Source organism: Vitis riparia, chromosome 13, assembly GCF_004353265.1.
Source record: "Vitis riparia cultivar Riparia Gloire de Montpellier isolate 1030 chromosome 13, EGFV_Vit.rip_1.0, whole genome shotgun sequence".
Classification (NCBI taxonomy): Eukaryota; Viridiplantae; Streptophyta; class Magnoliopsida; order Vitales; family Vitaceae; genus Vitis; species Vitis riparia.
In genome coordinates this window covers 13,397,020-13,408,232 of record NC_048443.1, presented here as the reverse complement: position 1 = coordinate 13,408,232, position 11,213 = coordinate 13,397,020, and the positions used below count along the sequence as shown (strand labels likewise).

The 11,213-nt window shown below is 35.5% G+C and overlaps 1 protein-coding gene across 1 annotated transcript; it reads left to right on the top strand.

Moving 5' to 3' along the window:
• The first annotated feature begins 492 nt into the window (after nucleotides 1-492).
• On the top strand, nucleotides 493-6,487 carry LOC117928646 (probable inactive leucine-rich repeat receptor-like protein kinase At3g03770). The gene is made up of 7 exons (XM_034848593.1): nucleotides 493-2,044; nucleotides 2,720-2,850; nucleotides 3,617-3,857; nucleotides 4,400-4,602; nucleotides 4,692-4,741; nucleotides 5,725-5,836; nucleotides 6,021-6,487. Exons 1-7 carry the CDS (start codon nucleotides 688-690, stop codon nucleotides 6,270-6,272), a joined length of 2,346 nt encoding a protein of 781 aa, XP_034704484.1. The 5' UTR covers nucleotides 493-687; the 3' UTR covers nucleotides 6,273-6,487.
• Nucleotides 6,488-11,213: the final 4,726 nt, after the last annotated feature.

The following is an 11,213-nucleotide window of genomic DNA, read 5'->3' as shown; positions in this document are numbered from 1 at the left end:
AATTTATTTTTTATTTTCTATTTTTACTCTCTACTTTTTATCTCTTCCACTTTCTTGGAGACTTTCCAAATCAAACGTGAAAGAAGAAAGATTAAGAAAAAGGGAAAAGGCAATAGATGTCTGTAGAAGTTCACTGATTGAGATGCAAAGCCCATCCGTGACTTGATCTGATTTGGCAAATGTTGGTCCGTGACTTTGCTCTGGACCCATCAGCCCTTTTGCCGTCCACGTCTTCTTCACATGGGAATTTGCAAAAGCTGGTTGATAATGAAATGGCGAACACACGTATCACCAAAACAATTTTATATCAATTATCTTCTTAATTTTGTCTCTATTTCAATGTCCAGTAACGATCAGAATTTGAATGCACAAGAAATGGATGGATAATGATGTCATTAAACATAATTTAATTTTTATTTTAAAAGAAAATCTTTATAAAAAGCAAATAAATCCAATGGAAACAGAAATGTGAAAGGGGTTGCAGACCCTGCTTTTGCCTTGGTTAATGGGAGCGAAGCTGACAGCTTCGGCCTCTGGGTTTGGTGTATTCTTTGTTATAATATCAATACTTGTGGATAGACCTACAGGGGGTGATGGTTGCTTAGTGCGCCGGAGACTGGAGGGGTAAGGAAACCAAGCTTCTTCTTGTTGATGTGAGCCTGGAGGTGGGCTAGTGGAAAACTGATAATGGGAACACAAATCCTTCCTTCATCACATCTGCTCTGCCTGTCAATGGCAATTTTTTTATCAGGAATCCATCATTCATGGCAGCTAGAGCCATCTCAATCTCAGGCCCTTGTCAAAATCCGGCAGCTTCTCTACAACCCATCAGTTGTAAGCATTTGGGATTCCAGACCAGACATTTGCGACCTTGATCAACCAGAGTCATCATCTCATTCTCTAACTCTGGCATGCTATGAAGACAGCATAACCCAGCTGCATATTATTGGGAACAATGAGCCACTGCCTCAAAATTTCTCCGCGGATTCTTTATTCGCTGCTCTAACCAGTCTCCCAAACTTGAAGGTCCTGTCTTTGGTGTCCCTAGGTATGTGGGGGCCTTTGCCCACTGTAACTGGTAATTTGTCTTCACTGGAAATACTCAATCTTACTTCCAATTACTTCAATGCCACCATCCCTGTACAAGTATCATCTCTGAAAAACCTCCAAACGCTAGTACTAGATGGTAACATGTTCACTGGTACTGTTCCTGATTGGCTGAGTTCACTCCCACTCTTGGCTGTTCTGAGTCTCAAGAACAATTCCTTTCATGGGACTCTTCCGGATTCTTTGTCAAATTTGAGAAACATCAGGATTCTTGACCTTTCAATGAATCATTTATCCGGACAAGTGCCCGATCTTCGGAACTTGACCAACCTTCAAGTTCTTGATATACAAGATAATTTTTTTGGACCTCAATTTCCTAGTTTGCACACTAAGTTGGTTGCCCTGGTACTCAGAAACAATCAGTTCCACTCTGGTATTCCTGTTGAATTAAGCTACTATTATCAGCTGCAAAAACTGGACATCTCTTTCAACGGATTTGTGGGACCATTTATGCCATCACTGCTGTCCCTGCCTTCAATCACTTATCTAGATGTAGCAGAGAATAGATTCACTGGAATGCTTTTCCCAAACATGTCTTGCAATCCCCAACTTGCTCTAGTGAATTTGTCCTCAAATCTTTTGACTGGGGACTTACCTCCTTGCTTACAATCGGCTCCTAAGAGCCGGGTTGTGGTGTATGAGAGGAATTGTCTTTCCAGTGGAGATCAGGTGCAGCATCCTTATTCCTTTTGCAGAATTGAAGCTATGGCTGTGAAAATCTTGCCTCATATGCACAAGGAAGAGAGAAGACCATTTTCCAAAGAAGTCCTTGCATTAATCATAGTGGGAGTGATTGTTGGAGTAGTTGCACTCGTTGGGTTAGTTTTTTTGGTCATTAGAAGATTAAATGCTCAGAACACGGCAAAGACACCCGCAACAAGATTACCATCTGAGCAATTCTCAACTGTAGATGCAGCAAAACTGATTTTCGATGCAAGTAAGATTTACGCTTTCCTTTTCTTTTTTTCTCCAGAATGCTTACAACCTAAGGCTGCATATGCTGGACCATCACTTTCTCTTGCTCTCAAATAGCAAGAATGCTAATTTTGGTATGAAAGTGCAGACTAATGAGGGCATAATTTTCCCGCATTCTTCCCAACTGCTTCCTATCAAATGTAATGGAACTACAATTTTTTACTTCCTAATTTTTTCCTCATGCAAGCAGATGGATCCTATTGTGATTAGGAGAATCCTAGAATATAAACAGATTTATGTTACTCTCTTCTGGAAGGACTTAATGTAGAATTCCCATTTATTTTGTCCATTATTTGTTGAACAATTCATTCTAAGAGTCCAACATTTTCCTCAATAAAAATGATGGTATATTATGCTAAATGGCGGACAACCATGGGCATTCCAACCTGCATCCTGTTTTAATATTAGCAATCTTGAGAGTTCCCTGTTTCTCATGTTCTGCTTGAAGTGATTATGGTAATTTTACTCTGTTGATGATCTTGCATATGGAGAATTTGGATTTGTTTACCGTTCATAGATATTCATGGATGTAAATTTTAATTTAATTCAGTTCCAGCTGACATATCTAAGAAAAATAGTAAAGAAATTTGTACTTAGAAACATGACATATGGCTATTTGAAATTCTTGTACATTCAGGAAATATATCACAAACAATGAAGCTTGGAGCTCTTGGTCTTCCTGCTTATCGAACCTTTTTCCTGGAGGAGCTTAAGGAGGCTACCAATAACTTTGATGAATCAAGTCTGATTGAAGGTTCTCATGGTCAGGTAATGCCATTTTTCTTTTTGTTAACTCCCATAGTTTTCCTCATTTATCTGACTGCCATGAAACTGCCTTACCTTAAAGTAGGCTTAAATAGAAGCCCTTTTTTAGCAGAAAGTTCCATGGATTAACCATGTAAATATTAAAAAATAGCATATAACTCAAATCAGCACCATAGAGCCTTAACCATCTGAAGAAAATAAATCCTGATAGCTAAACATGAAGGTTCTTTCTATGGTTATTATCAAATTATTCATGTACCTCCTAACTCTTCTAAAATAACATTTGCCTCCATACTCTTCAGAGGGAAATTGGATTGCCTCCCTTCTTGAAACAGGTGTTATATTTTGAAGTCATGTGTGATCCTTTAGATGCTTTGAAGTCATGTCCAATGATAGAAGAAGTAATGGAAGGGGTGACATGTGTTATATTTTGAACACAAGAGGGAAAATGCCATTCGGAAAGATCATCACACACATATATTAGAACATTGAATGAGCATGATCCTTTGGATGCTTTTTAGTTGTCTCCAAAGTCATTTTACTTACAGGTGTGAATGCTCTATGAATAAACTTCCTCCTTGCTTGTAGTGGAAATGTGTTTACCTTTTTTTTTTTTTATGCCTAATCTGCTACCTTGGACTGGCTTGCTAGCTTGTTAAAGGACTCTTTACATCTTATAATAGTGTTTCAACTGTTAGATGCTGATGAAACTATATGATATGTTCTCACTGAAACATGAGAATATCTGCTGCTTCTGATAAAATTTCAGATATACAAAGGTAAGCTCACTGATGGCACTATTGTTGCTATAAGAAGCTTGCAAATGAGAAGGCGCCAACGAAGCCAGTCATATATGCACCACATTGAGCTGATTTCAAAGCTTAGACACAGCCATTTGGTTAGTGCACTTGGACACTGCTTTGAGTGCTTTCCAGATGATTCATGCGTCAGCAGAATATTTCTTATAACTGAGTCCATACCAAATGGGACACTAAGGGGCTGCATCTCTGGTAAATGATTGACCATTACTTATATTTTGTAGTTGTTCATATCAAGTGAATAATATATAATCTTGGTGGAGAAATCCCTGTTCATTGGCTCTTCAAACTTCTCTGTGATTGTTCATGAAGCCTATAAGGACTGTGCTCCATTGTATGACATCTTTCAAACAGCTGTTAGATTGGGGCATTTCTTACAGCTGCATGAAAAGACTGAAATCATATGCAATAAGGAATATGTTTCCTCGAATTGAAATGATTTCAGTCTGCTATGACTAGACCAGGAAATTAATAGCAACATATACGTGATTCATTTTGGGCTGTTGGACCTGTCATTAAATTTGTTTGACTGGATGAGATTTTGAGGTCAAAACTAGAAGATAACAGATGAACTTTTTCTGGACCAATGCCATATTGTTCTAATCATTATGAAGAGTGATGTCTCAGACACCTAGTGTTGTATATTGTGCAGGGACTGTATGCAATATCTTATTATTACTGTTTTCCTTCTTTTTTTTGTTGGTTTTTTCATTTTTGACACTTGGAATTGGCAGGAAATCGAAGACAAAGGCTTAATTGGACACAAAGGATAGCAGCTGCTATTGGAGTTGTGAAGGGTATTCAGTTTCTTCATACTGGGATTGTGCCTGGTTTATTTTCAAACAATCTGAAAATAACAGATGTTTTGTTGGATCATAATCTTCATGTGAAAATCAGCAGTTATAACCTCCCTTTGTTAGCCGAAAGTAGGGAACAGGTGGGGCAAATCTGTACTTCATATAGCTGGATATTTTTTCCATTAAAGCATATACTCTGAGTTGATAGCTTGCTTTGTAAGCCTTTCAGGTTGATGTTGGTGTTTCTTCTTCTGGACTAAAAGGAAATGCACAGGCAAGGTATGACTGATTTTCCTTTTCTTTTTCTCGTGGTACTTAAGTCAGTGTAGTAAAACTAATAATTATAAGGAGAATGTTATTTGGCCACCAACACTTTAGAAAACTTTCTTTGTTGTTGAGATTCCAGAGGCATGACCCCAAACAATTGAGCTACTCGTTTGTGTCAAAAGATACATCTTGAATTCAATTGAATATGTAGGATCATTGGGGGTAATTTTGTTCTCTTTAGAGCCATATACAACAACAATCTTATAACATCATGTTTTTTTATTGCATCCTCAACTTCTAATTCTTGGTAGCCTTCCTTTCTTACCTTTTGAACAAATTGGTCCAACCCCTGCCTTCTGAGGCATCTATTTTAGTCTTTGTTACTGTCATTCATCAATCTCAAGGTTCTAATTTCTGTTACAAATATGTTTATGACCTGCTGTTTCTTGGGTGATCAGTAGAAAAAAAGAAAAAAAACTCGTAAGGTAAAGCTTGACTTATCTATCGCATGAAATTCCTACATAACTTGTTAGATATTGATGCTCACAAGATACTCCAAAAGCATTTTTAGCTTCATCTGTCTTGTTTTATTCTATGAGTAGTCATTTAATCTTGTTTCACTAATGAAAGATTCGGAGTATCGTGAATGTTAGCATCCTTTCGTAGCTCTTTCTCTCTCTCATAGATTCACACTTCACCCCTTCAAGGATTTCAGGGATATTTACACTCTACAATCAGGTTCCATTCTCCACTTTCCACATGTGTTGTTTTTCTAAGCACCCACAATTTGGAGTACAATGCAGTCAAAAGTGAAACATGGACAGAATTGCTAAATATTTTGTATCATTCTTTTCCAATGCAGAGCTGCAGTGGTATATTTCCTTTTTAAAAAATCAATGAGCGTGGGGTGGCATGCTATTCTTTGAAAATTGCCTCAACAATTATATCAGATATTTCTTTGATTATATTCTCAAATTTTCTATGGCCATTTACAGGGGCAAAGATGGGGATAAGACTGATGTCTATGACTTAGGAGTAATATTACTCGAAATCATTGTTGGAAGGCCAATCACGTCCAAGAATGATGTAGTTGTTGCAAGGGATCTTGTAAGTGTTCTTTTGGCCACATTATTCAATATCTTATTCTCTCAGAACCCTTTTACTGTCTGGGCAATGGTCAATTGCCTTGACATGGCATAGACCAATCGTGTAAATATATGTTAGAGCTATAGCAAGTGATGTTACATGGTTGCTGAATCATGACATTGAATTCTTTTTGGTCTCGGTGCAGTTAATAGTAGGCATGAAAGCTGATGATATAGCCCGAAAGACTATAATTGATCCTGCGGTTGGTAAGGAGTGGTCAAGTGAATCAATCAAGACACTGATGGAGATCTGCATCAGATGTCTGCACAATGAACCAAGTGAGAGGCCTTCAGTTGAGGATGTCCTTTGGAACTTACAGTTTGCAGCTCAGGTTCAGGATTCATGGAGGGGAGAACCCCAGAGCAATCTTCAGTCACCTGACTTGTCTTCACAATGAGTGTAATCCTAGGAGCCTGTAGGAACATATTGCTTTTGCCTTTTTTGGAGCTTGTTCAAAAGATCGGATCAGTTTCATCCAAACCAACTTCTGTTGACCTGATCATTTGAAATAGCCTTGAATAAAAGGAGGTTCAAGAGGATTGATTCATGGAAAATGGTTAATCTTTTCATGGCCCAGTCCCTTATCTGCCTCAGGTTTTTCTTTTCTTTTTCTATCTACAGGATTATCATATCCCTTGAAAAAGCCTCCCGCTTCATCCCATCTGTTGATTTTGGTCAGTCTTCCGGACAAACTTTAAGACACTCACTTTTCCAGGTTGCTTCAAACTATTGGTAAGTCTTTCTGAATAGTAAGCAACCGCCTCTACCCTCAATAACTACTAAAAAATGTAGCCAAAAATCTCAGCGTCTCATAGTTTTTGGTAGGTAAACTTAAAATGTATTGCAAGCATTGAAGTAGTGGGGCCTAGTTTAATATACAATATGGGTTTCCTATTTAATAATTTGACTTTCTAGATTAAGTAACAATTTGATAGGGCATAGAGCCTTAATTTTGAGAAGTGCTTTTTCCCTGTCTAACATGCCCTAGGCATATGAAGTAAGGTGTTAAAGTGTTTTGAGGAATTAATATAATATTAGTAGTCTATTACCTAAAAGTTAGAACTTTTCGTTCAACTATTAAAGAAATAGGGAGAATTAGGCCCTCTTTGGCAACCGTGTTTGAAAACAATTTTCTGTTATCCAAAATATAAAAGTTGGAAAACACGTTTGACAATAAAAAAATATATATAAAATGGTTCTCTATTCTTAAAAATAGAAAATTTTCAAAGAATATCTTTTAATTGTTTTAAGTTGTTTTCACTTATTTTCTAAAGGACGTTTTAAAAAATAATATATAAATATAGAGAATGATTAAAAATAAAACATTATAAATATAAGTTAATTTTAAAACATATTTAAAAATATAAGAAAAATGTTAATATTTAAAATTTCAAAACATTTTTTTTCTAAAAAAAATTAGAAAATAATTTTCAAAAATAATTTTAAAAGCTTGTTACTAAGCTGAAAGCAAGGAAATGGAAGAAAAGAAAACCCTTTCTCATTAAACAAAAAAATTAAATTAAAAACTCAGAGACAAGCTATATAAAGAGCTTAGTAACAACTCAATAACAGTTGTAACAAAATAACAAAAAAAAGTTGCAACAAACAAAACAACAACAAACAAAATATGTACATGACCTAATACCCTCCCTCAAAATGGACTGAGAATGTCCTTTACAACCATCTTGGATAAAAGAGGAAACAACAAAGAAGAAAGCAAAACTTTGGTAAAAACATTAGCTAGTTGATGTTGAGAGTGAAGAGGCATTACCTTGATGAAACCATCAGCAACTTTATCACGAACAAAATGACAATCAATCTCGATATGTTTGGTCCTCTTATGAAAAAAAATGATTAAAAGCAAGATGAATGAAAACTTGATTATCACAAAACAAAAGTGTAGGAAAGGAAATAGGAACTTGAAAGTCTTCCAGCAATTGGCGTAGCCAAACCAATTCACTAGTAGTAGAAGCTAAAGCTCTATATTTAGCCTTTACAGAGGATCGAGAAACTGTGGTTTGGTTCTTAGCTTTCCAAGAGACCAAAGAATTACCAATAAAGATGCAAAAACCAGTGACACATTTTCTAGTATCTAAACAAGAGCCTCAATCAGCATTTGAAAAAGCGTTCAATTGGAGAAAAAATAAAGAAGAAAAGAAAAGGCCTTGACCAGGAGTGGACTTAAGGTAGCGTAAAAGATGATAAACAACTTGCAAGTGGAGTAATCTAGGTAGAGCTAAAAACTAAGTTTATGGACAACAAAAGTAATATTAGGCCAAGACAAGGTCAGATACAGAAGACGACCAATAAGCCTTCAATATTGTGAAACATCAAAAAGAACAACACCATCATGAGCTTTGAGTTGAACCTTAAGATCCATAGGAACATATGTAAGCTTACAAGCAAGATACCGAGTGTCTTCAAGGAGTTGCAGCGTGTGATGCCTTTGAGATAACACAATACCTATGGTAGATTGAGCGATTTCAAGTCCAAGAAAATACTTAAGACATCCTAAATCCTTGAGCTTAAACTGAGTATGAAGAAAAGTTTTCAAAGCCTGGATCACTTGAGTGTTTGGACTAGTGATGATGATATCATCCACATAGACTAATAAAGCAACAAATGAAGATCCAAATCCTTTGGTAAACAAAGAATGATCAAACTTTGATTGGACAAAGCCATATTGGAGAAGAACATGAGAAAATTTTTGGAGGCTCGCTTGAGACCATAGATTGACTTATGAAGCTTACAAACCAATCCCTTCTCCTGTTTAATAGTCTCATTCTATTTACCATAAGGAAGAAGAAGATCCACGTAAACTCCTTCAAATGGCATTGTTCACATCAAGTTGAACCAAATGCCATTTTTGACTTGTGGCAAAAGCCAACAAAACTAACAGTAACCAACTTTGCTACAGGAGAGAAAGTCTCAAAGAAATCCAAGCCTTCTTATTGAGTATAGCCCTTAGCAATTAACTAGGCTTTATTCAATGGTGAAACATCACAATGTAAATGATTTTTCAAAGCATCTAAACATTTGAAAGAAAGATGGCTAAGTCTATTGTGCCATACATGAGCTGAAAAATTGTTCACAAAAATTGTAGAAACAGACTTCAATGTATCTGTATCAAGAATATAAAGATCTTCAAACTTGTCACCCCCGCCAATCATCTTCTTGGTGCTAAGTTCCTGAATAATGAAGCAATTAAGAAGAAAGTTAACTATAAGCTGCAAACTACAAGTAAGAGCACTCATAGAAATCAAGTTAAACTTGAACTAGGGAACAAATAGGACATCCTTGAGGGTGAGCTTGGAACTTAATGTAACATCACCACATAAACTAACATGAATCTAAATATGATTGGGTAAAGTAACAATATAATTTTGTATAGGTCTTAGAGAAACAAAGGTAGTAGCACTAGAACATATATGTCTTATGGTACTTGAATCAACTATCCAAAATTGAGTGGAGGAAAAGATAGGATTCAGAGAAATTGAAAGACAAATACCTGCATTGTAAGAAATAGTTGGAGTATCCTAATGGTCATTATTTGGCTTAATAGATAAAGCTAAATGAGTAGAAAACATAGACAAAAGTTGCTAATATTGATTAGGATTAAGATTTTAAATGAAATCTCTAACACCACCTAGTTGATTAGTCTTAACAGTAGAATTAGAGAATGACTGGTTTGATACTTGATTAACAACAATGTTATTGTTGGAATAAGTAGGATTATTCCTCTGCCTAGGTTTGTAATAAAGTGTACATCCATGTATTTTGTAACATTTATCAATGGTATGACCATGAAAGTTGCAATGAGTATAGAAAGGTATATTTTCTTCTGTCCTTTATAATCTCTAGAAGCCTTAGAATTATCAGTCTTAACAACAAAAGCCATGGTTCTAGTAGAATCTAAACCAGTATTAATATGGTTACCAATTTTCGTCTGATGTTCATTTTGAGAAATTAAGGAAAACATTTTATTTATAGGGGGTAAAATATCCATAAGAAGCAATTGTCCTTTGACTTGAGGAAATGAGTCATTTAATCCGATAAGAAAAGACATGATATATTTCATTTGATAGTGAGAATTGAGATTCTTCACACCACCACAAGTGCATTTACTACAAGTATAAATTGGCCTGTAATTGCTCAATTTCTCCCATATAGTCTTCAGTTTAGTAAAATATACACTAACAAAGTTATGATCTTGAACCAAATTCATCAATTCATGTCTTAATTGAAAATTTCTAAGTCTATTCCTCTGTTGAAAGCAATCTTTGAGATCAAGCCAAATCTCTCTAGTCAAATCAACAAATATCACACTAGTAGAAATCCCCTTAGAAATAGAGTTTAAGATCCAAGAGATAACAATATTGTTATTCATAGTCTAAGAATGAAAAAAAATCTAGATTAGTACTTTTAGGTTTGACGATCGATCCATCAACAAATCCTAGTTTATTCTTCATAGACAAAACAATTAGTAGTGATCTATTCTAGGAGGCATAGTTATCTCTAATGAGAGGTTACAAAACAAGAACAAGTCCTGGACTATTTGAATGATGAAGAAACTAAGGACTAGAAGGTTCATCAATGGTAGATTTGTTTGAAGATGACCTAGAATGATTCATGTTTTTAGATGATGGAGTCTCCATAACAATTGGAAAAAAAAAAAAAACAACAATACTCAACAATTTTGAAGAAAAACGAAGATCAGAAGAATCAGAGATGAGAAATTGCAGCAAATCGTATCAAAGCTCTGATACCATATTAAGTTGAAAGTAAGAAAATGGAAGAAAAGAAAACCCTTTCTCATTGAACAAAAAAACTGAATGAAATATACAAAGACAAAAATTATATAAAGAGCTTAGTAACAACTCAGTAACAACTTAGTAACAATTGTAACAAAATAACCAAAAAAAAAGTTATAATAAACAAAATATCTACATGACCTAATACTTGTTTTTCATAATTGTTTTACAACAAACTTTCTAAACAAGCAATGATTTAAAGATAATCTTCATAGACTTGGAACTGTTGACCACACCGTGGGACCTAGACATGGGTGTGCTCAACATCCTGTAACAACTCCAATGACCAACTCAGCTCTCATAGATCTTATCGGGCATATACTTAGTTCAGAATCATAGTGCTAATTGTGGAGGGGCACTTGGCAAACTACTAGAGGACCACGTGTTGTCCAAGTTGGCCAATAGGCAACTAAAGCTTAGGCCACCGCATTTCCAACACTTCTTCAACAACAAGATTTAATCTAGGAATGTTCAAATTTGAGGTAAAACACTTCTCTTCTAGATCCAAAGTTTTCATTGCATATATG

What these genes read in the sequence shown, in the direction of transcription:
- LOC117928646 (XM_034848593.1), top strand. Translation starts at nt 688, where the DNA reads ATGGGAACACAAATCCTTCCTTCATCACATCTGCTCTGCCTGTCAATG. An exon ending in TAGCCGAAAGTAGGGAACAG is followed by an intron (nt 4,603 to 4,691) that starts GTGGGGCAAATC and finishes TAAGCCTTTCAG; the next exon opens with GTTGATGTTGGTGTTTCTTC. An exon ending in AAAGGAAATGCACAGGCAAG is followed by an intron (nt 4,742 to 5,724) that starts GTATGACTGATT and finishes GGCCATTTACAG; the next exon opens with GGGCAAAGATGGGGATAAGA.